Source organism: Pongo abelii, chromosome 13, assembly GCF_028885655.2.
Source record: "Pongo abelii isolate AG06213 chromosome 13, NHGRI_mPonAbe1-v2.0_pri, whole genome shotgun sequence".
Taxonomy (NCBI): Eukaryota; Metazoa; Chordata; class Mammalia; order Primates; family Hominidae; genus Pongo; species Pongo abelii.
This window is the reverse complement of record NC_071998.2, coordinates 84174758-84201812: the sequence shown is the minus strand read 5'-3', so window position 1 is coordinate 84201812 and position 27055 is coordinate 84174758. Positions and strand designations below refer to the sequence as shown.

Genomic DNA, 27055 nt, shown 5'->3' with positions numbered 1-27055 from the left:
GAATTTCCCATCTATTGGGATATAGTGAATAAATTATTTATTCAAATTAAGTTAAACCAACCTTGCATTCTGAAATCACTGCAACTTAGTAACTTGTCATACATACTCTTTTCATGTACCACTAGATTTAATTTGCTACTATTTTGTTTAGTATTTTTGCAAGTGTTGATGGGAGAGGAAGAGATTGACCTGTTATCTTCCTATTTTATAATGTTCTCAGTCAGATTTTTGTGTCAAAGTTACGCTAGTCTGATAAAACAAGCTTCTTTGTTCTCTGGACGAGTTGGGTTAGATCAGAATTATTTCTCACTTAAGTATCTGTGGTAAAGCCATCAAGCTGAAACTTTTCCTTATAGGAAGGTTTTTTCCCTCTTATACACACCTCTGTGTGTTGACACTCACTGAGATGGAGGCCAAGGGGTCCAACATATGTGCCTGATTTCTTTCTCACTGCCTTTTCTTCAACTATGATTTTTCTTTCCCTAACATTTGAGTGAGTCCATCTTTCTCATTATCGTGAACACTTCTTGGTTTTTTAACTATGCAGCATCCATTTACTTCCTTGTTGGGTAGCGGCACTCCAAATTTCCTCTTGGGAACAACTGTCCCCTACTTTACTCCAGGGCTATGCCTGCAATTTGGGCACAAGTCAGTGTGCATTCCAGCCACCAGCCACAACTGCTTTAGAGAATGTGTCCTTGTTCTGCATAATGGGAGTCAGGGCCAGATGTATGAAACCTTTCAAAAAGGGCCTCTGTTTTCTACCTGAAAGACTATACACACTGAGCTGTTCCAGCAATCTTGTCACTATGAAGGGTAGACATGAGAAGGCTTCTAATGACTGATTTGACTTTTTAATGTTTATAGCGCCTTTCAGATTTTCTATTTCTTCTTCATTAAGTTTGGTAAGTTGTAGTTCCCTAAGACATAATCCAAAGAAATTTTCAAATTCTTATATTTGTCTTAATGTTTGTAGGACTGTAGCAGTGTCCCCCCCTTTTCATCCCGAATATTGATTACTTATGTCTTCTCTCTCTCTCCTTTAGTCAGTCTCATCACAGGGGGCTTACTAATGCTATGAGCCATTTCAAAGAACCATTGTTAAGCTCTGTTGGTACTCTATTGTATATTTGTTTACTATTTCATTAATTTATGTTCTTATCTATTTTACTTTCTCCTTTATTTGGGTTCCATTTTCTCTTATGCTAACTTTTTGCACTACATACTTTTATTACTATCAGACTTTTCTCCTGTCCAATATATGCATTTAAAGGCCACAAAGTTTCTGCTCAATATGCTGTTAACTGCATCTCACAAATTTTGATATGTAATGTTTTCATTAGCATGATGTTCATATCATTCAGAATGTTTTATTAGTTTCCATTGTAATTTCTTCTTTGCCTAATGAGATACTTATAAATGCACTGCTTAACGATCAAATGTGGATATTTTCTAGTTATCTTCAATGAAGATGAAATTAACACAAAAGCATTCATCAGCTGCACATTTCAACTCAAGAAATGTGAAGGATAGACACCTGAGCCGTTTCCAGGTCTTGGCTATTATCAGTAACGCTGCTATGAACATTCCTTTGCAGTGTATAGGCATCTGTTTTAACTGATTTTGGTTAAGTACACAGAAGTAAAATGGCTGGATCACATGGTATCTGCACATTTACTTTTTAAAGAAATTACCAAACTGTTTTCCAAAGTGGCTGTACCATTTCATACAGTGCATAAGAGTTCCAGCTCCTCCATGGCCTCGCCAACACATGATCTGTTAAAGTTCAGTTATTTTAATAGTGTACGGTGGTGTCTCATTGTGGTATTAATTTGCATTTCCCTACTGAATAACCATCTTTTCATACACCCCTTTGGCATCCACATATCTTTGGTGAAGCATCTGTACCAACCTTTTCAACAGATCGTTTATTTTCTTACTACTGTCTTTTGAGAGTTCCTGATATCTGGATACAAGACCTTTATCACATATGTGCTTGGAAAATATCTTCTCCTAGTCTCTAGCCTATGTTTTCATTCATTTTGTGTCTGTCAAGGAGTAGACAGTTTAAACTTTGACGAATTCGTTTACTAACTTTTTGTTTTACAGATCATGCTTTGATGTTGTATCTTAGAAATCTCTGCTGACCCAAGGTTACACAAATTTTCTCCTAGGTTTTCTACCATAAGTTTCATAGTTTTCAGTGTTACATTTAGGTCTACATTCTATTTTGAGCGGATTTTTGTATATAGTATGCAGTATGAATAAACATCCTTTTTTGGGTGTGTGTATAAGGATGATCAACTGTTACAAAGCTGAAAAGATTGTCCTCTCTTTCCTGAAAGTCATTTAAATGTTTATCAAAAACCAAACATCTGTAGGTTGTGTGGGTTGATTTCCAGACTATTTCATTTTGTTGATCTATTTGTTTGTCTTTGCATCAATACCACATTGTCTTGATTGCTGTAGTTTCCTAATAATTATTGAAATCTGGTATTGTTAGTTCTCTGAGTTAGTTCTGTTTCCAATTTTCCATGTCCTTTGTGTTTTTTTTTTGTTGTTTTTTTAGGCGTTTTAAACTATTTATTAAATAAGACTTTCTTTCTGTACATCTGTGAGGTCTGTGTCTAACCTCTATTTTTATTTAGACCCAGCTGAAAGCCCCTTTCTCTTGGAAACTACGCAGATCATCCTTCCTAATGGGTTAGGTGGCCCGCCCCCTCCTTTTTTTAATTAATTAATTTATTATTATTATACTTTAGGTTTTAGGGTACATGTGTGCAATGTGCAGGTTAGTTACATATGTATACATGTGCCATGCTGGTCCGCTGCACCCACTAACTCATCATCTAGCATTAGGTATATCTCCCAATGCTATCCCTCCCCACTCCCCCCACCCCACAACAGTCCCCAGAGTGTGATGTTCCCCTTCCTGTGTCCATGTGTTCTCATTGTTCAATTCCCACCTATGAGTGAGAATATGCAGTGTTTGGTTTTTTGTTCTTGCGATAGTTTACTGAGAATGATGATTTCCAATTTCATCCATGTCCCTACAAAGGACATGAACTCATCATTTTTTATGGCTGCATAGTATTCCATGGTGTATATGTGCCACATTTTCTTAATCCAGTCTATCATTGTTGGACATTTGGGTTGGTTCCAAGTCTTTGCTATTGTGAATAATGCCACAATAAACATACATGTGCATGTGTCTTTATAGCAGCATGATTTATAGTCCTTTGGGTATATACCCAGTAATGGGATGGCTGGGTCAAATGGAATTTCTAGTTCTAGATCCCTGAGGAATCGCCACACTGACTTCCACAAGGGTTGAACTAGTTTCCAGTCCCATCAACAGTGTAAAAGTGTTCCTATTTCTCCACATCCTCTCCAGCACCTGTTGTTTCCTGACTTTTTAATGATTGCCATTCTAACTGGTGTGAGATGGTATCTCATTGTGGTTTTGATTTGCATTTCTCTGATGGCCAGTGATGGTGAGCATTTTTTCATGTGTTTTTTGGCTGCACAAATGTCTTCTTTTGAGAAGTGTCTGTTCATGTCCTTTGCCCACTTTTTGATGGGGTTGTTTTTTTCTTGTAAATGTGTTGGAGTTCATTGTAGATTCTGGATATTAGCCCTTTGTCAGATGAGTAGGTTGTGAAAATTTTCTCCCATTTTGTAGGTTGCCTGTTCACTCCGATGGTAGTTTCTTTTGCTGTGCAGAAGCTCTTTAGTTTAATTAGATCCCATTTGTCAATTTTGGCTTTTGTTGCCATTGCTTTTGGTGTTTTAGACATGAAGTCCTTGCCCATGCCTATGTCCTGAATGGTAATGCCTAGGTTTTCTTCTAGGGTTTTTATGGTTTTAGGTCTAACGTTTAAGTCTTTAATCCATCTTGAATTAATTTTTGTATAAGGTGTAAGGAAGGGATCCAGTTTCAGCTTTCTACATATGGCTAGCCAGTTTTCCCAGCACCATTGATTAAATAGGGAATCCTTTCCCCATTGCTTGTTTTTCTCAGGTTTGTCAAAGATCAGATAGTTGTAGATATGCAGCGTTACTTCTGAGGGCTCTGTTCTGTTCCATTGATCTATATCTCTGTTTTGGTACCAGTACCATGCTGTTTTGGTTACTGTAGCCTTGTAGTATAGTTTGAAGTCAGGTAGTGTGATGCCTCCAGCTTTGTTCTTTTGGCTTAGGATTGACTTGGCGATGCGGGCTCTTTTTTGGTTCCGTATGAACATTAAAGTAGTTTTTTCCAATTCTGTGAAGAAAGTCATTGGTAGCTTGATGGGGATGGCATTGAATCTATAAATCACCTTGGGCAGTATGGCCATTTTCACGATATTGATTCTTCCTACCCAGGAGCATGGAATGTTCTTCCATTTGTTTGTATCCTCTTTTATTTCCTTGAGCAGTGGTTTATAGTTCTCCTTGAAGAGGTCCTTCACGTCCCTTGTAAGTTGGATCCCTAGGTATTTTATTCTCTTTGAAGCAATTGTGAATGGGAGTTCACTCATGATTTGGCTCTCTGTTTGTCTGTTGTTGGTGTATAAGAATGCTTGTGATTTTTGTACATTGATTTTGTATCATGAGACTTTGCTGAAGTTGCTTATCAGCTTAAGGAGATTTTGGGCTGAGATGATGGGGTTTTCTAGATATACAATCATGTAGTCTGCAAACAGGGACAATTTGACTTCCTCTTTTCCTAATTGAATACCCTTTATTTCTTTCTCTTGCCTGATTGCCCTGGCCAGAACTTCCAACACTATGTTGAATAGGAGTAGTGAGAGAGGGCATCCCTGTATTGTGCCAGTTTTCAAAGGGAATGCTTCCAGTTTTTGCCCATTCAGTATGATATTGGCTGTGGGTTTGTCATAGATAGCTCTTATTATTTTGAGATACGTCCCATCAATACCTAATTTATTGAGAGTTTTTAGCATGAAGGGTTGTTGAATTTTGTCAAAGGCCTTTTCTGCACCTATTGAGATAATCATGTGGTTTTTGTCTTTGGTTCTGTTTATATGCTGGATTACATTTATTGATTTGCGTATATTGAACCAGCCTTGCATCCCAGGGATGAAGCCCACTTGATCATGGTGGATAAGCTTTTTGATGTGCTGCTGGCTTCGGTTTGCCAGTATTTTATTGAGGATTTTTGCATCAATGTTCATCAAGGATATTGGTCTAAAATTCTCTTTTTTGGTTGTGTCTCTGCTCGGCTTTGGTATCAGGATGATGCTGGCCTCATAAAATGAGATAGGGAGGATTCCCTCTTTTTCTATTGATTGGAATAGTTTCAGAAGGAATGGTATCAGTTCCTCCTTGTACCTCTGGTAGAATTCGGCTGTGAATCCATCTGGTCCTGGACTCTTTTTGGTTGGTAAGCTATTGATTATTGCCACAATTTCAGCTCCTGTTATTGGTCTATTCAGAGATTCAACTTCTTCCTGGTTTAGTCTTGGGAGAGTGTATGTGTCGAGGAATTTATCCATTTCTTCTAGATTTTCTAGTTTATTTGCGTAGAGGTGTTTGTAGTATTCTCTGATGGTAGTTTGTATTTCTGTGGGATCGGTGGTGATATCCCCTTTATCATTTTTTATTGCATCTATTTGATTCTTCTCTCTTTTTTTCTTTATTAATCTTGCTAGTGGTCTATCAATTTTGTTGATCCTTTCAAAAAACCAGCTCCTGGATTCATTAATTTTTTGAAGGGTTTTTTGTGTCTCTATTTCCTTCAGTTCTGCTCTGATTTTAGTTATTTCTTGCCTTCTGCTAGCTTTTGAATGTGTTTGCTCTTGCTTTTCTAGTTCTTTTAATTGTGATGTTAGGGTGTCAATTTTGGATCTTTCCTGCTTTCTCTTGTGGGCATTTAGTGCTATAAATTTCCCTCTACACACTGCTTTGAATGCATCCCAGAGATTCTGGTATGTTCTGTCTTGGTTCTCGTTGGTTTCAAAGAACATCTTTATTTCTGCCTTCATTTCGTTATGTACCCAGTAGTCATTCAGGAGCAGGTTGTTCAGTTTCCATGTAGTTGAGCGGTTTTGAGTGAGATTCTTAATCCTGAGTTCTAGCTTGATTGCACTGTGATCTGAGAGACAGTTTGTTGTAATTTCTGTTCTTTTACATTTACTGAGGAGAGCTTTACTTCCAAGTATGCGGTCAATTTTGGAATAGGTGTGGTGTGGTGCTGAAAAAAATGTATATTCTGTTGATTTGGGGTGGAGAGTTCTGTAGATGTCTATTAGGTCCGCTTGGTGCAGAGCTGAGTTCAATTCCTGGGTATCCTTGTTGACTTTCTGTCTCGTTGATCTGTCTAATGTTGACAGTGGGGTGTTAAAGTCTCCCATTATTAATGTGTGGGAGTCTAAGTCTCTTTGTAGGTCACTCAGGACTTGCTTTATGAATCTTGGTGCTCCTGTATTGGGTGCATATATATTTAGGATAGTTAGCTCTTCTTGTTGAATTGATCCCTTTACCATTATGTAATGGCCTTCTTTGTCTCTTTTGATCTTTGTTGGTTTAAAGTCTGTTTTATCAGAGACTAGGATTGTAACCCCTGCCTTTCTTTGTTTTCCATTTGCTTGGTAGATCTTCCTCCATCCTTTTATTTTGAGCCTATGTTGTCTCTGCACGTGAGATGGGTTTCCTGAATACAGCACACTGATGGGTCTGGACTCTTTATCCAATTTGCCAGTCTGTGTCTTTTAATTGGAGCATTTAGTCCATTTACATTTAAAGTTAATATTGTTATGTGTGAATTTGATCCTGTCATTATGATGTTAGCTGGTTATTTTGCTCATTAGTTGATGCAGTCTCTTCCTAGTCTCGATGGTCTTTACATTTTGGCATGATTTTGCAGCGGCTGGTACCGGTTGTGCCTTTCCACGTTTAGCGCTTCCTTCAGGAGCTCTTTTAGGGCAGGCCTGGTGGTGACAAAATCTCTCAGCATTTGCTTGTCTGTAAAGTATTTTATTTCTCCTTCACTTATGAAGCTTAGTTTGGCTGGCTGGATATGAAATTCTGGATTGAAAATTCTTTTCTTTAAGAATGTTGAATATTGGCCCCCACTCTCTTCTGGCTTGTAGAGTTTCTGCCGAGAGATCCGCTGTTAGTCTGATGGGTTTCCCTTTGTGGGTAACCCGGCCTTTCTCTCTGGCTGCCCTTAACATTTTTTCGTTCATTTCAACTTTGGTGAATCTGACAATTATGTGTTTTGGAGTTGCTCTTCTCGAGGAGTATCTTTGTGGCGTTCTGTGTATTTCCTGAATCTGAATGTTGGCCTGCCTTGCTAGATTGGGGAAGTTCTCCTGGATAATATCCTGCAGAGTGTTTTCCAACTTGGTTCCATTCTCCCTGTCACTTTCAGACATAGATTTGGTCTTTTCACATAGTCCCATATTTCTTGGAGGCTTTGCTCGTTTCTTTTTATTCTTTTTTCTCTAAACTTCCCTTCTTGCTTCATTTCATTCATTTCATCTTCCATCGCTGATACCCTTTCTTCCATTTGATCGCATCGGCTCCTGAGGCTTCTGCATTCTTCACGTAGTTCTCGAGTCTTGGTTTTCAGCTCCATCAGCTCCTTTAAGCACTTCTCTGTATTGGTTATTCTACTTATACATTCTTCTAAATTTTTTTCAAAGTTTTCAACTTCTTTGCCTTTGGTTTGAATATCCTCCCGTAGCTCGGAGTAATTTGATCGTCTGAAGCCTTCTTCTCTCAGCTCGTCAAAGTCATTCTCCGTCCAGCTTTGTTCCGTTGCTGGTGAGGAACTGTGTTCCTTTGGAGGAGGAGAGGCACTCTGCTTTTTAGAGTTTCCAGTTTTTCTGCTCTGTTTTTTCCCCATCTTTGTGGTTTTATCTACTTTTGGTCTTTGATGATGGTGATGTACAGATGGGTTTTTGGTGTGTATGTCCTTTCTGTTTGTTAGTTTTCCTTCTAACAGACAGGACCCTCAGCTGCAGGTCTGTTGGAGTACCCGGCCATGTGAGGTGTCAGTCTGCCCCTGCTGGGGGTGCCTCCCAGTTAGGCTGCTCAGGGTTCAGGGGTCAGGGACCCACTTGAGGAGGCAGTCTGCCCGTTCTCAGATCTCCAGCTGTGTGCTGGGAGAACCACTACTCTCTTCAAAGCTGTCAGACAGGGACATTTAAGTCTGCAGAGGTTACTGCTGTCTTTTTGTTTGTCTGTGCCCTGCCCCCAGAGGTGGAGCCTACAGAGGCAGGCAGGCCTCCTTGAGCTGTGGTGGGCTCCACCCAGTTCGAGCTTCCCAGCTGCTTTGTTTACCTAAGCAAGCCTGGGCAATGGTGGGCGCCCCTCCCCCAGCCTCGCTGCTGCCTTGCTGTTTGATCTCAGACTGCTGTGCTAGCAATCAGCGAGACTCCGTGGGCGTAGGACCCTCTGAGCCAGGTGCGGGATATAATCTCCTGGTGCGCCGTTTTTTAAGCCTGTCGGAAAAGCGCAGTATTCGGGTTGGACTGACTCGATTTTCCAACTGCCATCTGTCACCCCTTTCTTTGACTAGGAAAGGGAACTCCCTGACCCCTTGCGCTTCCCGAGTGAGGCAATGCCTCGCCCTTCTTCGGCTTGTGCACGGTGCGTGCACCCACTGACCTGCGCCCACTGTCTGGCACTCCCTAGTGATATGAACCCAGTACCTCAGATGGAAATGTGGAAATCACCCGTCTTCTGCGTCGCTCACGCTGGGAGCTGTAGACCGGAGCTGCTCCTATTCGGCCATCTTGGCTCCTCCTCCGTCCTTTGTGTTTTCATGTGAAATTGAGTTGGCTTCTCAGTTTCTACAAAGACTACTGGTCTTCTGACTGCAGCTCACTGGCTCTGTAGGTCAATTTAGGGAGAATTAGCACTGTAACAATACTGTGTCTTCTGACCCATGAACAGGGTGCTTGTTTGGATCTTCTTTAATTTCCATGAGCATTGTTCTGCCGTTTTCACTGTACAGATCTTGCACATATTCTGTCAGGTTTAACCCTAAATAATCCATACAAAAATAATTTTTAGAATTTCAATCTTTGATTGTTGTTAGCATACAGAAATACAACAGCTTTTCATATATTGATCATGTATCTTACTACCCAGCTCACTTATTGATTCTAGTTGTGTTGGGGATTCCATTTGTTTTTCTACACAAACATGTTTTCTGCAAACAAAGATGCGTTTAGTTTTTCCTTTTCAATCTGGATGTGTTTTATGCCCTTTCCTTATGAACTGCCCAGAAGCTCCAGTAAAATGAGGAAAAGAGGTGGAAGAACAGACATCCTCACCTAGTTCCCAATCTTTGGGGGATGCTTTTCGGCTGTTCACCATTAAGTATGATGTTGCCTGTAGGATTTTGTATATTCCCTTCATCAGGTTGAGGAAGTTCCTTTCGATTCCAAGTCTTCTGAGGATGTTTATAATTGTTGGGTTTTGTCAACCGCTTTTTCTGCATTTATTGAGACAACCATATGAATTGTTTTTCTTTGTTTTCTAGTTGATATGGTGAATTACACTTCTATAGCTTTTTGAACATATGAGCTACAGTTATAGTAACTGTCTTAATGTACTTAATCTGCTAATCCTAATGTCTGTATCAGTTATGGTTTGGTTTGGAAGGTAGGGTTTTTCTTATGTTGTCCTGTCTCATAATTTGGATTGGATGCCAGATAATGTAAAATTTAACATATTGGGTGCTGGATGAATTTGTATTCCTACAAACATTCTTGAAGTATGTTGTGGGACGCAGTTAACTTACTTTGAAACAATTGGATCTTCTCAGATCCTGTTCTTAAGATCTGACAGGTGAGGTAAGAGAAGCACTTAGTCTAGGGCTAATTATCCTCCAGGACTGAGGCAAGCCCCTTTTTTGTACTGTACCCAAAATCCCTTGAATTATAAGGCTTTCCAGCTGGCTCGCAGGAACAGACATTCCCAGGCCTGTGTGAATTCCCGAGTCCACTGCCTCTGATCCTTCGTGGTGGGTCATTCCTCAGCCTGGGTGAGTTTCCTCACACACAGTGCTCTGCTAAATCATCCAGGGGAATCACCCGTTATCTTCAGACTCTTTCTCTCCGCAGCTCGCTCCTCTCCAGAACTCCGCCTTGGAAATTCTTGACATTTGGGTCTCTCCACACTCTCAGCTTGGTCTCCTCATTCCACAATCTCCCAAGCTCTGCCTGGGCTCTTCCTTCCCTGCTCTGGAATAGAGACTTTTTCAAGGCAGTAGGCTGAGATAACTGTAGTGACTTTTTTTCAGTCTTGCAGGGTCCTTCACTGACTGATGTTCAAAGCCTTGAAAAAAACATTGTTATATAAATTTTGAATGCTTTTTAAGTTGTTTTCTGAAGGAAAACAAATCTAGAGCCTAATTATTCCATCTTGGCCTAAAGCAGAAGTACGAGGGCCCTTTTTATTGTTGGTGGTTTCTGCTGCTTCTCTTTTATGCTATCTCATTTCTGTCTCATTATCTGCCTGGTCATCTTTTTCAACACATGTAAACTTAAAGAACTTTAAAACTTACAATACAGTAAAATTAACTTTTTCTTTAGGGGTAGAGTTCCACGAGTTTTGACACACATGTATCCATTTAGTTACCACCACAATCAGGATAGAAAACAATTCCATCACCCCAAAACACCTCCTTGCATGTTCCCTATATAGGAACATTCTCCTAGTCTCTGGCAAGCACTGACCCTGTTCCTTATCATTATAGTTTAGCATTTTAGAATGTATAAATGGAATTATACAGCATGAAGCCTTTTGAGATTGGCTTCTTTCACTCAGTTTAACGCCTTTGAGGTTCACCCATGTTGATCAATTTACCAATGATATATTTCTTTTTCAAAGTACCATAGTTTTTATCTATTCACCCACTGCAGGAAAACTGGGTTGTTTCCAGTTTTGGCAATTGGGTAATTATGAGTAAAACTACAATCGTTCATACATAGATGTTTAAGTGAACATAAGTTTTCATTTTTCTAGGGTAAAAACTGAGTAAAATTGCTATGACATATAGCAAGTATATCTTTTATAATAAACTGCCTCGCTGCTTCCAGAATGGCTATACCATTTTATATCCCCCCAGAAATGTATGAGTTCCAGCTGTTCCACAGCCACACCCAGATTTGATGCAGTCAGTCTAGTCATTCTAACAGGTGTGCAGTGATGCCTCCCTGTGGCTGCTTTAATTTGCATTTCCCCAGTAGTCAATAATATTGAACAACTCTTCATGTACTTAATTACCATCCTTATATCCTGTTTGGTGAAGTATATGCTCACCTGCTCAAGTGAGTTGCTCATTTTTTTTTTTTTTTTTTTGAGACGGGGTTTAGCTCGTTCGCCCAGGCTGGAGTGCAGTGGCGCGATCTCAGCTCACTGCAACCTCTGCCTCCTGGGTTCAAGCAATTCTCTGCCTCAGCCTCCTGAGTAGCTGGGATTACAGGTGCCCGCCACCACGGCCAGCTAATTTTTGTATTTTTAGTAGAGATGGAGTTTCACCATCTTGGCCAGGCTGGTCTTGAACTCCTGACCTCATGATCCACCCACCTCGGCCTCCCAAAGTGCTGGGATTACAGGTGTGAGCCACTGCGCTCAGCCAAGTTCCTCATTTTTTATGCCCATTTTACTGTTGAGTTTTGAGAATTCTTTAAATATTCCTAGCACAGACACTATGCTGGATATGTGATTTGCCATTATTGGCTACCAGTCTGTAGCTCGTCTTTTCATTCTCTTAACAGTAGTTTTCACAGAGCAAAAGATTTTAATTTTGACATTGTCTAATGTATCCATTTTTTCTTTTATACATCATACTTTTGGTGTCAGGTCTAAGAACTCCTGCCTGGCACAGATCAAAAAAGATTTTTCTCCAATGTTTCCTTATAAAAGTTATACAGTTTTTGCATTTTACATTTGATCCGCTTTGAATTAAGTTTTGAGTAAAATGTGAGGCTTAGGGTAAAGGTTCATTTTTCTGCATAAGGATGACCAATTGTTCCAACATCTATTGAAAAGATTATCTCTTCTTGGATTGCTTTTGCATCTTTGTCAAAAAAATCAAATGGTCATATTTGTGTGGGTCTATTTCTGGGCTCATTCTGTTCCACTGATGTGTGTACCAATCCCTTTGCCAATATTATACTGTCCAGATTACTGTAACTTTATAGTAAGCTTAATATTCAGTAATGTGATCCCTCTAACTTGATTCTCCATTTTCAAAACGATTTTAGCCATTTCTATTTCCTTTGTACTTCCATATAAATTTTAGAATGTCAATATCTACGAAAAGTAATCTGCTTTAATTTTTGTTACTGCAATGCATCTACAGATCCATTTGGGGAGAAGTGACATTTTTACTATGTTGAGTCTTCCAATCCATGAACACAGTATGCTTCTCTATTTAGTTAGGTAATCTTTGATTCATTTCATCAGTACTTTGTAGTTTTCAGCATACAGATTCTGCATGTTTTATTAAATTTGGCTCTATGTATATCCTTTTGTGGGGAGCTACTATAAATGGTATAGCCTTCAAATTTTGGGTTTTCAATTGTTCACTGCCAGTATATACAAATATTGAGGTATTTTTGTATGATGACTGCGTATCCTATGGTATTGCTAAACTCACTTATTAGTTCTAGGAGTTGTTGCTGTAGAATCCATGTCATCATCTACATATGAAATCATGTTATCTGCAAATAAGATAGTTTTCTTTCTTTCTTTTTAATCCACATGCCTTTCACTTCTGTTTCTTGCTTATCTTTAAGTCTGGCTAAGACAGTTCAATGCTGAATAAGATAGGTGAAAACGTATTCTTGCCTTGTTTCTCAATCTTAGGGAGAACACATTTGGTCTAAATATGCTGTAAACAGTGGGTTTTTATGTTGTGTGTATGTATGTGTGTTTTAAATTAATCAGACTGAAGAAGTACCCTTCTTTTCCTAGTTTGCTAAGAATTATTACTTTTTTTTTTTTTTTTAAGATACCTGGGTCTTGCTATGTTGCCCAGGCTGGAATGCAGTGGCCATTCACAGGCACAGTCTTAGCACACTGCAGCCTCAAACTCCTGGCCTCAAGTGATCCTCCTGCCTCAGCCTCCCAAGTAGCTACAACTATAGGCATGTGCAATTGTGCCTGGCTTGTTTGCTGAGGATTTTTGTCATGAATGGATGTTGTATTTAGTCAACTGATTCTGCTGTGTCAACTGTTACGATCATATGTTTCTTCCTTCTTTAGACTATTAATATGGTGGACTGACTCTTCAATATTGCTCTCCCAGCATATACCCACTTTCTCACGGCACACTGTCCTTTTAATATAGTGCTGCATTTGACTTGCTAATATTTTGAGAATTTTGAGAATATTTGCCCTCTATGTTCATGAGACTTATTGGTCTATCATTCTCTTTTTTGGTACTGTCTTTGGCTGGTCCTAAAATCAGGGCAGTGGCTGGCCTCGTAAAATGTTTGGGAAGTGTTCTTTCCTCCTCTATTTTCTGGAAGAGATTTTGTGGAAGTGGTATTGGTGTTGAATCTCTTTTAAATGTCTGGCAGAGTTCACCAGTGAAACTATTTTGGCCTGGAGAATTCTTTTTGGGGAGATTTTTAACTACAAATTCATTATTAAAAGAATGAATTTAAAAACAGGTACAGGGCTATTCAGATTATTCTATCTTAGATGACTTTTAGTAGTTTATGGCTTTTGAGGAATTAGTCTCTTTCACCTAAATTGTTTAATTTCTGTCTGCAGGCTTGTTCAGACTATTGCAGTATTATCCTTTTATCCTTTATCTACAGTAATATACCTCTTTTATTCCTGATATTGGTCTTTTATGTGTTTTCTTTTTTCTTTTTCTTTTTTTGAGACGGAGCCTTGCACTGTTGCCCAGGCTGGAGTGCAGTGGCACAATCTTGACTCACTGCAAGCTCCGCCTCCTGGGTTCACACCATTCTCCTGCCTCAGCCTCCTGAGTAGCTGGGACTACAGGCGCCTGCCACCATGCCCAGCTAATTTTTTGTACTTTTAGTAGAGACGGGGTTTCGCCGTGTTAGCCAGGATGGTCTCGATCTCCTGACCTCGTGATCCGCCCGCCAAAGTGCTGGGATTACAGGCGTAAGCCACCGCACCGGGCCTTATTTTTTCTTTAGTATTGGTATTTTGTTTTGTCCTTGCAGTCTTGCTAGAGGTTTACCATTTTATTAACTTTTTAAAAAATAAGTTTGTTTCATTGGTTTTTGCCTGTGATTTTTGTTTTAGATAACATAGCTTTCTGCTCTTGTCTTTATTTTCTTCATTATGCTTGCTTCGGGTTTATTTTGCTATAGGTTTTCCTTGTTTCTTAAGGTAGAAGGTTGAGTCATTGACTTGAGACCTCTTTTCTCATCTAAGCATTTTAGTACTATAAATTTCCATCTAAGTACTGCTTTAACTACATCCCACAAATTTATTATGCTGTATTTTCACTCTTGTTCATTTCAAATTGTTTTCTAATTTTCCTTCCAACTTTTTCTCTTACCTGTAAATTATTTAGAAGTGTTATTTAATTTTATATTACACTGTATCAGAGAACATACTTGACATAATTTCAATACTTTTAAATTTGTTAAGTTTTGTTTTATAACTCAGGATATATTAATTGTTCTATACGTACTTGAAAAAATGTATTGTTTTTGAGTGGAGTGTTCTATAAATGTCAATTAGGTCAAGTTAGTTGATAGTGTTTTCAGATCTTCTATATTCTTGATAATTTTCTGTCTACTAGTTGTATCTATTATTGAGAGTGTTGGAGCCTCCAACTACAGTTGTGGATTTGTCTAGTTCTGCTTTCAGTTCTGTTAGTTTTGAAGCTCTGCTTTTAGGTGTATACACATTTAGGGCTGTTATGTCCTTTGAGGAATTTACTCTTTATAAATACGTAATGCCAGCCGGGCACAGTGGCTCACGCCTGTAATCCCAGCACTTTGGGAGGCCGAGGCGGGTGGATCATGAGGTCAAGAGTCGAGACCATCCTGGCCAACATGGTGAAACCCTATCTCTACTAAAAATACAAAATTAGTTGGGCACGGTGGTGTGTGCCTGTAGTCCTAGCTACTTGGGAGGCTGAGGCAGGAGAATCACCTGAATCTAAGAGGCAGAGGTTGCAATGAGCCAAGATCGTGCCACTGCACTCTAGCCTGGCAACAGAGCAAGACTCTGTCTCAAAAACTAACTAACTAAATAAGTAAATAAATAAATAAAGTCTCTTTTTAACCCTGGTAATTTCTTTGCTCTGAAGTCTATTTTGTCAGAAATTAAAACAGGCAACCCAGCATTCTTTTGATTTGTGTTTGCATGGTCTATCTTTCACCATCCTTTTTCTTTTGACCTTTCAGTTCATCAGTATTGTTGTATTTGAAGTTTCTAATAGATAGCATGTACTTAGCTCAAGTTGTTTGGTTTTTAAATTTAATCCATTCTCATAATCATTTTTTTAACTGATGTGTTAAAACTGTTACCTTGAGGTTAATTATCAGTATGCTTAGATTAAGGTCTACCATTTTACTGTTTGCTTTCTGTTTTTTTTTCTCTCTCTCAGTTTTTTAATTAAAAAATATTTTATTTCTCTTCTCATTTCCTCTTCCAGGTTATTTGAATTTTTTTTTTTTTTTTTTTGAGACGGAGTTTCACTCTTGTTGCCCAGGCTGGAGTGCAATGGCGCAATCTCGGCTTACTGCAACCTCCGCCTCTCGGATTCAAGTGATTCTCCTGCCTCAGCCTCCTGAGTAGCTGGGACTACAGGCATGTGCCACCATACCCAGTTAATTCTGTATTTTTAGTAGAGACGGGGTTTCTCCATGTTGGTCAGGCTGGTCTCAAACTCCTGACCTCAGGTGATCCCCCCCACCTTGGGCTCCCAAAGTGCTGGGATTACAGGCATGAGCCACCATGCTTGGCCTTTGAATTTTTTTAGTTCATCTTATCTATTATGATTTTGCCTATACACATCTTTTTGTATAATTCTTTCAGTGGTTGCTCTACGAATTCCAAAATATATACTTAACTTTTCACGGTCTACATGGAATGAGTAGTTTACCTTCCATTTGCCACTCTGGTGGAATGGAAGGTTAAATTGTTATAATCTTTTTTTTACTTCAATTGTCAGAAATGTTTTAAAGAACTCGAGGAGAAGAATAGCCTATTATATTTACAACTTCTGTTGCTCTTCCTTCAGCCCAGATGTTCCAGGTTATCTTCTAGTCTCATTTCCTTTCTGTCTGAAGATCTTTAACAATTCTAATTTTAGAGTAGGTGTGCAGCCCATGAATTCCTTTAGTTTTCTTTATTTGAGAAAGGCCTTACTTCAGCTTCATTCTTGAAGGGTGTTTTCCCTGGAAACAGAATTCTAGATGGACAGTTTTTTCTTTCAACACTTTAAAAATGCCCTGCTGCTTTCTTCTGTACACCACACTTTCTGGTGAGAAATCTATAGTCACTCGAATCACTGTTCCAATCTAGGTAATGCATAATTTTTGTCTGGCTATCTTTACTTTTCAGCAGATTGATCTGCATTTAACCTATTTGGGGTCTGCTTAGCTTCTAGAATCTGTAGACTTATGTCTTTCACCACACTTGGGAAATTTTTAGCATTATTTCTTCAAATGTGTTTTCAGCACTGCATTTTTTCTCTTTTCCTTTTGAGACTCTAATGACACACAAGTTAGCCCTTTAGTTATTGTTCTGCAGTTCCCTTAAGTTCTGTTTATTTTTCTCTATCTTTCTCCCGTTTTCCAGTGGGACAATTTCAGGTATTTTAACTTTCAATGTTAAAAATTCCATTTGTTTCTTCTTTGCATCTTCTGTTTCTTTGCAGATACTACTTTATCGTTTGTTTCAAGAATGTTTGTCATTGCTTTTTCAGTTATAACAGTTGCTTTAAAGTTTTTGTCAGATCATCCCAAAATCTACATCGTCTTGTCACTGGCACCATGGCTATCTTTTTCCATGCAAGTTAATATTTTCATGGCTTTTCATTTGATAAATTATTCTGAATTCTATTCTGAACATTTTCAATGACATTAGGAAATCCTGAGACTTGTTTAAACCTTATGATGAATGTTAATATTTTTGCTTCAGTAGGCAATCAACCTAGTTAGGTTCAAGACTGCAAGTTGCAACCTGCCTTCTATGGGCTGTGGTTACATGTCAGTTCCATCTTCAATGCCTTCGCAGTACTAATCTCATCTGAAACAGGTGTACTGGAACCTGGGCGAGGTCTACTCATTAGCTCAGTTGCCCAAGTTTCTTATATGCTATTAGGATCAGATGCATGCATACACAGGTTGGGGGTGAGCCCAGGAGTCCATAATCAACTTTATAGGGTTACTTTCCCAAACTCCTTTTCTGTGCTCTCCATGATATTTCCTGGTTCCCCAGAACTCACCTTTCCAAACCTCCGAACAGAAACCACCCAATTCTGCAGCTGTGCCATGAATGACAAGGTGGCAAGAGGACAGAGAAAAAAAAATGTGACAGGTTTTGGTTCTGTGCTCCTACAGTCCTGGCTTCCTCAAATAAAGAATGGTTCTCTGCTCTCACTATTTTGGCTCCTGCATGTTCCTGTTACCCGCTGCTCTTGTCACCTCCAGAACTGTCTGGGTGCTGGTGCAAGAGAAGGGGGGTGAGCAATGGGGAGGGGTTCTCTCTCTTCTCTGAGCTTTAGGAGTTGCCTTTCCTGGTCTGGGAGATGGAACTACAGGATCTCTCCTGGAGGCTTTCCTGCCTGCGCCAAAGCATTTGCTTCTGCTCCTTGGGCTGTACTTCATTCAGACCAGGAAATATCAGAGGAAAACATTCAACTCACCACCAGCTCAGTGGCACTTTGAATTCTGGGGTGCATCCCCAGTCTTCCCACTGCTAAAATTTTCCCAAGTACTCAGACAGCTGTGTCACACATCTATCCAGGATTTACAGTGCATTTCAGTGGAAAGAAAAATGGATGTGTGTGCTTTCTCTACCTTACCCAGAACCCAACTCTTTGGTCATTTTATTATGTGCCAGATATCGTATTCACAAAATTGTTCATACAAGTCATGTGAGGCCCAGAATAATATTCCTTCCTGCAGAAAGGACTTTCGTGCACATGCCTGAACCCACGACACTCCAAGACCGTCCTAATGAGGGGCTGAGATGCTCTGAGGTGGGCTCCTCTCTCTGCAGGCCTATCTCCTTCCAGCTAGTCCTTCCTTCTCCAGTACAGCGCTTCAGCAGGACCACCCTCAGGGCCCTGGACTCTATAAGCTCCTTTTCTCTAGCCTGATGAGGCTGCTGAAGCCACAAGGCCTCTCAGCCACCCCTGCAAGAATGGGAGATGCTCCCTGGGGAAAAGGAGCCAAAACTAGGTTCACATCCCTATGTCTCCATCCTTCCCGGGACCCCAGCCTAATAATTCTCCACTATGATCAGATTTCAAATGCCTTCACACGATGACTTCTATCATTTTTTGGTTATTCTCAGTGGATGGTTTATCTAAATTAACAGATCTGCCACCAATTTTTCCTTTTTTTTTTAATAGAAAAAGAAACCAGCTCTAAAAGGTTTCCTGAGGTCACTCAGTGCATAGATGAAGGAAAGAGGGTTTAATTTCATTCTATTAACCGTACTGTCCCCTAAACTTACACCACAGTGTCCCCTGCACCCCTACGTCACAGGAAAAATGAGCTCTTAGAAGGGTTTTTCTTATAATTGGGTATGTATGTATTAAAATCCAGAAGTAATATATGAACATATACTTATTTACAAATTCAATCTTGTAGGCAAGGCTGCTTCTCTCTGATTTCTCAGCCCAGGCTGGGCCCAAGCCCTTTACCTGAGATCACCTTGTTTCAGCTCATTGCTTTGTTTGGATTTCGTTATTAGGCTGACCTGTCCCCCATGGGAATGCATCTCCAAAAGATGATGGGAGTCACTGGAAGCACATGATATAAAATTTAAAATGATTTACAGATATTTTTCATGAATGTGCCATAAGGTTATGTCAAGTTATATAATCAGTAACTTTCCCCTGCCAACTGATAAGGAATTAAACCTTAAATTTGTTCAAGTGACTATTTTCAGCCTCCCAAAGGACCATCAAGATTTAACTGACAGCCCAAAGCACGGGCTTGTTGGCATCTGTACGGGCAGGTGCAGGTGCAGATCAATGCAGTGATAAATGTCTGTGTGAACACTTTAAAATCAGAGTCTCAGCGCCAACAGGGACTTTCCCACCCCACCCCTCAAAGCAAGCAGAACCAGCAGAGGCGTGTCTGCTGCAGGTGTGCGGCACAGAGGAAAGGGACAGGAGCAAGGAGCTGCCAAGTTAACACTGTGAAGGAAGGGCAGCGGTGCTCTTCAGCACACACCTATATGGCCATGCGAGCCACCTGCTTGGTGGGGTAATAGGGCAGACTCAAACCTGGAGGCTGCTTTGACTGAGCTGACTCGGCAGAAAACAGAGATAGGAACACAGCCCCACAGGCTGCTCTGTGCCATGGGAGACAGGGCAGGGTGAGCCCCCTGCACGGACCTGGGCACCGGGCACATACCGGCTGGGTCATGCACAGAAGGAGGCCTGTACATGAAACAGGGAGGGGCTTGTGTGGGCGCCTGCTGCTCATACCTTGGCTGGCTTCTGGCGGCAGGGAGCTTAGAGGAAGTGGGGGCGAAGATTCAGGGGCCTCGGGGGCGGGGTGCTCAGCCACCGGACAGATGATGAACCACCTCTTCCCGGTGTGCAGGACTGAAGGGCAGAACAGAAACAGCATGCTGAGTGAGTGAGCATCTTTCCAAGCCAGTGTGACCCCCATCACCTGCACCAGACTCGCCACAGTGGGTCTGGGGAACTCCTTTACACCTATGGGATTTTCTCCAGGAAGGGTGTGGGCAGAGAACACTGTTCCCAGTCATTAATCCCCATCGCTTCCCTCCACGAAGCAGGTGGTTCCCCCACGCCCCTTGGTAAAGAGGCCCTGGTGATGAGCTTCTGCCTGCTCTTCCCTCACACCAGAGGGCAAGGAGTGCACAGCCGACCTGGGGTGCCTCACTGGCAGCCCCCGAAGCTCCCGAGAGGACCCCTCGCGTAGGCTTGGTTCCTGGGATGCCCAAGGCACCATTCACGAAGGCCGTGATGCCGGTTGCAGGTGACAGCTCCTCGGACAGGGCAGCTGTCCCCAGACTGGGGCCCCTGGTCACCACATGCTTCCATAATCCCCCCAAGCAATGGCCAAACCCCTGATAATATGCTGAGTGGGGACTTTCATCAAACGCCCGCTTAAAAGCAGGGAGGGAAGTTGCAGACTCACCGTTCTGCTGATACACGGGGGCGTTGGCTTGGGATTGTCGGCTCTCCTAAATGAGGTGGAGGGTCAGAAATGAGCCCACTGAGATGCAGCGCCCACCCTGCCCAGCCATCGCACTCTCACCACCTCCCACCCCGGATTTCACAACCTCACCTCCCCGGTGCCCAGGCTGCAGGTGCTGAGGTGTGGTGGGCTGGTCCCTGGGTCGGAGCCACGGTCGGCGTCCGTGTCCTCGCTGAGCATGTCCTCTGCCTTGTCCATGACATCCTTCATCTGCTCAATGAACGTCTCCCGCTCGGCCTGCAGGATAAAGTCATGCTCCACCTGCAAAGGGACATACTGCCAGTGAGGACCAACTGCAAGGCCAAGACCACCCTGGGTCTTCATCTGGATTGACAGATGTCTACCCTGTACCAGGCCCCAGGGGAAGACATGGTGAAAGGGTGCAGTCCCCAAGACAGGGGCTGGACAGCTCAGCAAGTGATATGGATGGCCCCAGGATGGGAGGACAGCAGCCTCATCTTGAGAAGCAACTCCCTCCTCCAAGCATGGGACCTGGGCCAGCACTGCCCTGTCCCAGCTGGAGCTGGTTACAGACCCTGAGGCCAGTCCAGCCATCTGCAGAACAGGTAAGTGCATAGGATGGAGGGGGCCGAGGACGGGGACTGGGAAGAGGGGAGGGTGTCCATTTGGGCACAGGTGCCCAGGTAGTCATGACAGACGAGAAGGATGGGTTTGAAGGCAAAGGTTCCAGCCAGCAGGAGGTTGTGGGGGACAGAAAGCAACAAGGGGATGGGAAGGTTATAGCAAGATGGCCACACGTCACCTCTCAGTCTGCGCACCCCCTGCTCTCCCAGCCTCAGGCTTTGACCTTCAACTATGGCCCTGGCACACAGGTAAGCGTGGCCTGATGTCCAACGAGCAGCTCCTGTCATGGCTGAGGGGAGGTCCCGCACCACAGCCTGAATGCCACGAAGCCTCCAGACCAGGGGCTCAGGAGACGTCCACAGTCCCCAACTTTCACAGTGGGCATGTGACCCCGGGCTCACACCCGGCTCTGGCTAAATCCTCGGCCATTCAGGCAGAGAAAATGCTGTGCATCTCACAAAACCATACCAATGGAAGAGGTCAGCCTGTGCCACCACCCAGTGGGGTCCAGACCCTGCCCCTTTCCTGCCATGGCACCTCCTCCCAGGCACACACCTCTGCAGTCACCAAGATGCTCTAGGCCCTGCCTGGGGCATCCATGGTCTCAGATCCCTTCTGGGATGGGCACATCTGCCCTACTATAAACAGCTGGCTGAAAAGCAGAGCTCCTCTGCGCTCCACACTCCCCTGGCACCCCAGACCCCAACCCCAGGAGCACCACCTGCATACACCTCCAGACAAAGTGCTGGCTTGTGCTGTGTTCCGTGATTCACCACTTAATTTAGTGTAACATGTGACTGCAATGTTGTCTAAGAGGAGTACACTGTGGCCAAAGTTAGAGCATCCAGCCAGCTGTGACTGCAGTGCCACATACGAGAATTTAAGCAACGTTCCAATTTTGTGAAACTTTCACTAAACAAAACTGAACTAGAACCCCTTTGTAACTAGAAAATGTTTTCCTATTAAGTACGTTTCTTTTTAAGTATGTTGAGAATAAAATTAACTTGAAAACAAAACAAAAATCTAAAAATACAACGTCCAGGTAAAACCTGGCATTAGAATCCACGCCAATTAAATGAAACTTCTGCAGTTCCACCTTTACTAAGGGGCTGGCAAAGTCGTCATGGTCAGAACGATGAACCCAAGGCCTGCCGACCTCTAACCACTGATGGGACATTCAGGGACAGCTGGTACCTCACACTTACAGAAAGACAGTCCACAGGGCGGGCAGAAGCTTGTCTAAACAGCGCCTGTCCTGCAGGCCACACACCCACCCTTCAACTCGAACCTCTGGAGCCAGTCTGTCCCTGGGATAGGAATGGGCTGTGAGGAGGAGGGCTGCTGGGCTGTTTTTATGGACCAAATTTGTATATCTGTAGCATGCTTACTCCAGACAGGTATGTTAGGTGACTTGGTTTACTAAGATGGCAGAAAAAGCAATAAAATGAGAGGAGTATCCGAGTGCTGAGTGAAAAAAACAAGGCTGAGAAGATGCTATTTTTACAAAGCACACAGCTAAAGATAGCCACACTGCTTACCGTGCAGGACTTACATGTGTGCAGCTCACAAAGACTCACACACAGAGACACACAAGAAGACTGAAAACCAGGGGGCCAGTGGACACGACACAGGCTGATGTGGCTGATGTCGCATGTGTGGCTTCCTGCTCCGGCAGGCAGGCACTGGAGGTGTCAGCCGCACACGCAGCATCGGCTGGTGGCTGAGTGATAACTTCACGGACATTCACTTTATTACTATGCTTTATCATGTTTGAAACACATGTGTATAAAGTAATACAAGACACAGGTTTAAAACACAGTAAGATGAGAGAAGAAACGTTCTCCAGTTTCAGCAGCCCAGCAAGGACCTGGTGTTTGTGCTGCGCTGACGAACCAGCTGCTTGCTGCTGACAAAGACTCCTCCCTGACCGAAGCGCAGCTGGCACCTCTGACCCTCCAACTAGGCTTGACTAGGCCCCATCATGTCTTCAGCCTAAGCCAGTTGTAGAAAGAATTCCCAGCCTTTTTATCTGACCATATTCCTCATCTCCCACCTTTGAGGTTGAACAAAGCCTCTCACCCACCCCCAGCAAGGATCCTGTTATGAGGGTTTCTCCAGAATCCCTGACCTTGATGTCTCCTCTTAGCTATTTTCCAGCCACCTATCACCACACTGCTCCTCTGCTACCAATCCCCTGTGGTCTCTGCTGCATTTGGAGTTAAACTCATTCTCTCTCGCTTATTGCCACAGTCCTGAATAAAGTCTTCCCAACCACTGTAGCAAGTGTCAGAAGAATTTCTCTAATGCTGTGGGGGATTATGCCCTGGGCCTGGGCTCTGGGAGGGCTTTGTCTAAGGTGTCTCTGCAAAGCAGACACTAAGGCAGGGACTTGCTCCCCAGGAGCAGAAAGCCAGGGGCTTCCCCCCGCAAAGCCCACATGAGGATTTCATGGAGCCAGGGCAGGGGTGGCCACGGGGATGCAGCCCAAGGGGGCAGCTTTCTGATGATGTGCAATGCAGCAGCCGCAGGCAGGCACGTGGGGCAATCTATGTTATTAACTTGAGTGGAATATTCTATTCCCTACTCATGTCGGCCTACTCCAGGCACTTACTTGGTGGCCATCTGGAGTGAGCGCTACAACACTGCCCAGTGTGCTGCTGGCCCCTTTAGGACCTGGCTCCCTAAACCTCACTCATGCAGGAATAATGGTCTGGTGTGAATGTTCTCCTGGGAGGCAGTCACGGATGGACCAGGAAGTTTGAGGAACACACGTGCATCCTTTCCATGTTTCTTCATGCGTGCTTTCAGCTGGAGAGTTTCTGAGGGCCCGAAAACGATCCCCACTCCTAGCCTGGCCAGGTGCTGGGGACCACAGGTGTGGGGCTGTGAAGGCCTACAAGGTGCTCATGGATTCAGGTTGGTCTGCACAGGCAGGGAGGGGTGGCTCCAGAGGGAGACGCAGGCAGAGCTGGGTGGGCACATGGGACATGGGTCAGGGCTCAGAGCCCACACCCCAGCTGGGGAGGCTGGAGGAAGCTCTAAGCAAGGACCACAGGACATTAGACTCCGGGATGCCCTCCCCGAGCCTCACTCAAGGAACCTACCCACAAGGCTTCCTTTTATTTGGAGGAAGGGCTCAGATGCTCCAGAAGCCCTCAGGGAGAAGCATCTTAGAATGGTTAGAACATCCTTCAAGCTGTTCTTCCAAACCCAAGGGGTTTCCGCCCGGTGTGGGGAAGAGCCCGAGGCGTAAAAGGTCAGCACTGTCCCGAAAAGCCCCTGGGCCAACCGACACCTCCACACAAGGTCAGGCTCGACATGTGACCTGTGGCGCTCTGCTCAGGCCCACATGTGTCCAAGAAACACCGGGAGCCAAGCCACCCAGACCCAGCCTCACCATATACGTGGCAATTTCATCGGGTGCATCCCCGTCCAAGTCGAACTTGAAGGTCACCATCTTGTGGTTGTGCGTCTCCAGCTGGCACTCCACCATCTTGTCCCCAGTGTTGCACACCTGAAAGGGGCAGCATCAGCACCCGCCACACGCATACCCACGCGTGCAACCGCCACACCCCCACACACCCCCAAGTCCCCCCACCCCCCCGCCACGCCCCCATCCCCCACTACCCCCGCACGCCCCGCTCACTCACGTTCAAGATGGTAAGCCGGGGCCGGCTGGCCCTCTCCTGCCGGGAGCGCGCACGCGTCGACCTGCGGTGGTGTTTCCGGGCTGCCCTGCCCTCCAGCCTGCCCCCTCCAAAGGCGCCTTCACAGCTGTCACTCAGCTCTTTTCCAGAAGTAACATCAGAACCTCCATAGCTGAGCAAAACCCAAGAACATTAATGGCACCAAAGGACAACCAGCACGTCGGCAACGGCGGGGAAAGTCAGCTTCTTTGGAACAGTCTGGAGTCTCCAGGGCCCAAATTCGTGACCTACGCAGGCAGCCCCTGTCCTGTGCGAATACCCCAAGCCTGCTTCTGGGCCCTCACCCAGCTCCCTGCTGCACCCAAGTGGCACGGGCAGAAGGAAGCACAGGCTTCCTAGCTACTAGCTGCGTTACCTTGGTCCTCTCAGTCTCCTGACCTGCGAATCAGCCCGTGTCTCAGTTTCCCCATCTGTGCTACAGCAACAGAAACACACCCACCACTGTTGTGAGGCCAATCCGTTTTGCAGTTTGCAAAATGCCAAGTCCAGGCAGTGCTCAGCACCCCAGGAGGGTGGAACAAATGGTCACAGTTCAAATAAGGACACGGTTCATTTCCTGAAACACCTGTGTCCACAGCCCAGGAGGCCAGGAGACCCAGGATCGGGACTGGATTCAGCCCTGTACACAGGGGGCCACCCTCCCAGCCCCCTCCTAGTCTCTGGGCACTGCCAACTCCGCCCATAGTCTCTCCATTCTGGAACATTCTCAGCACTGCAAACCAGAGCAGAGACCGAGAGCCCAGCCAGGGGCTTCTGGCCACCAAACTCCAACAACAGCCGGCAAGACCCAGAGAGGAGGCCCCTGAGGCTCCACCAGGTCAGGTTTGAAAAACCCCTAATGGCATCAGGGCGAACTATAGTGGGTTCCAGGGGAAGCAGCGGCAGGAGCCAGGCTGAGTGGCTGTATGGGGCTGCGCCCCTACACCCGTCCTGCGAGGTCGAGGCTGGGCCACAGTACCTCTCACAGCTCTGCGGGAGGCCGGGCGGCTTGTCCTGTGAGGCCTGCTCCTGAAATAAACACCCGGAGAAAAGAGAACAGGTCATGCGGGCTCCCGCCTCCCTGTGGGCACAGCTGCGCATAGTCAGCTCTCCCTCCCCACCTCCTCGGCCCAGCCTGCCCCGCTGCGTTCTCCCGGTCTCTTCTGCAGCCAGGTGGGTATGACTCGAGGGGCGTCACAATGGGAGCAGGCATAGAGGTTTTTATCTTGTTGAAACGCTTGGACCCAAGTGGATTCATAAAACTGGGAGCCACTTCCTTTCCAAAAATGTTAACCCACTTTGATCATCCCTCAAAGAGGACACACTGGTGCTATGAAAGCTTTTCACAGTCTCTTGCATCCTGTCCCAGGGAAAGCATCCTCTAAACCTGTATCTATAAAAATCATACCCTCTGTCTTGATGTGGCTTACAGAAAGTGTGAAATCTAGGGAGAGGTAAGAATAGAACCTGGGTAGCTGTCCCAGAGCTAAGCAACCCCGACCTCTAGGACTAAGACCCCAGGTCACTGTGCAGATCCCCGGTGGCCGCAACTGCCCAGTCATGGGACAGGCTGGGGGGAGGGGCACACACCTCTTGGACTGGTTCCACCGTCAGCTGGACAGTTGGGCAAGGGCTGGCGATCCCGGGCCCGCCAGGCAGTGGCGGGTTTGCTGGTGGCAGAAGTGTTGCAGTCTGGGTGGGCACACTCTGCGCAGAGGCGGACACTGTGGCCAGGGAGCTGGGGAACTGAGGCAGGAGCTCAGGGGCGGCAGGCAGCAGCACTTCCGGCAGAGGTGGGGAGAGGACCGCAGCCGGTGGCACAGGCACGGTGGGGACCTGAGCAGCGACATCCACAGCATAGGGAGCTGGGTGGCCAAGCAGAATCTGGGGGCACAGGGGCAAGGTGCAAGTCAGGGCCGGCGCTGCCTTCATTGAGGGGGCCGTGCCCAGGTGTGTCTGGGAATACCCAGGCCGAGATGGGAACACCCCCCTCCAGACCACACCCTCCCCAAGGGGAGTCCCTGTCTCAGAGCACATTTAGCGGATAGAGTGAGCAGAAACAAACAAGAATGGGCATTCTCACATCCCTTTCTGTGGAACAGTCTATTTGTGTGGAAAGACCAGGAACGGGGCTCCGTCTATGAACCTGCCAAGCTTGGTTGAGGGTCAGAGAACAGGACACACAGCAGCAAAGCCAGGCCCCCACCAACCACTGGGGCCTGCGGCAGCCTGCCCCATCTGGTCCCCTGGTTAGAGTGCGCATAGGGCCTCAGAGTGCACACTGACACCTGCCGCGGTCCTGGAGAGCCACTGTGGCTTAGGCTTGGCTTTCTCACTGTTCTCGTCTCTCTCTAAAAGCTCTTTGGCAGTAAAAGGTAAGACAAGTGGGGAAGGAGGAACCATGGATCGGAAAGT

General features: G+C 44.6%; 1 protein-coding gene across 25 annotated transcripts in view; it reads right to left on the bottom strand.

The window, feature by feature from the left end:
* The window catches only part of WNK2 (WNK lysine deficient protein kinase 2), a 141778-nt gene that overhangs the window by 37019 nt on the left and 77704 nt on the right, over nucleotides 1-27055 (bottom strand). For 24 of the 25 annotated variants that reach the window (XM_024252714.3, XM_054520235.2, XM_054520241.2 and 21 more), the window contains exons 13-19: nucleotides 26231-26524; nucleotides 25620-25669; nucleotides 24605-24773; nucleotides 24352-24468; nucleotides 20460-20630; nucleotides 20310-20355; nucleotides 19628-19747 (exon numbers count right to left, since the gene is read on the bottom strand). In XM_024252714.3, coding sequence (XP_024108482.3) covers nucleotides 19628-19747; nucleotides 20310-20355; nucleotides 20460-20630; nucleotides 24352-24468; nucleotides 24605-24773; nucleotides 25620-25669; nucleotides 26231-26524 — 967 coding nt within the window. Of the gene's footprint in view, nucleotides 1-19423; nucleotides 19535-19627; nucleotides 19748-20309; nucleotides 20356-20459; nucleotides 20631-24351; nucleotides 24469-24604; nucleotides 24774-25619; nucleotides 25670-26230; nucleotides 26525-27055 lie in introns of all 25 variants that reach the window. The other variant, XM_054520248.2, reaches the window with a different exon arrangement.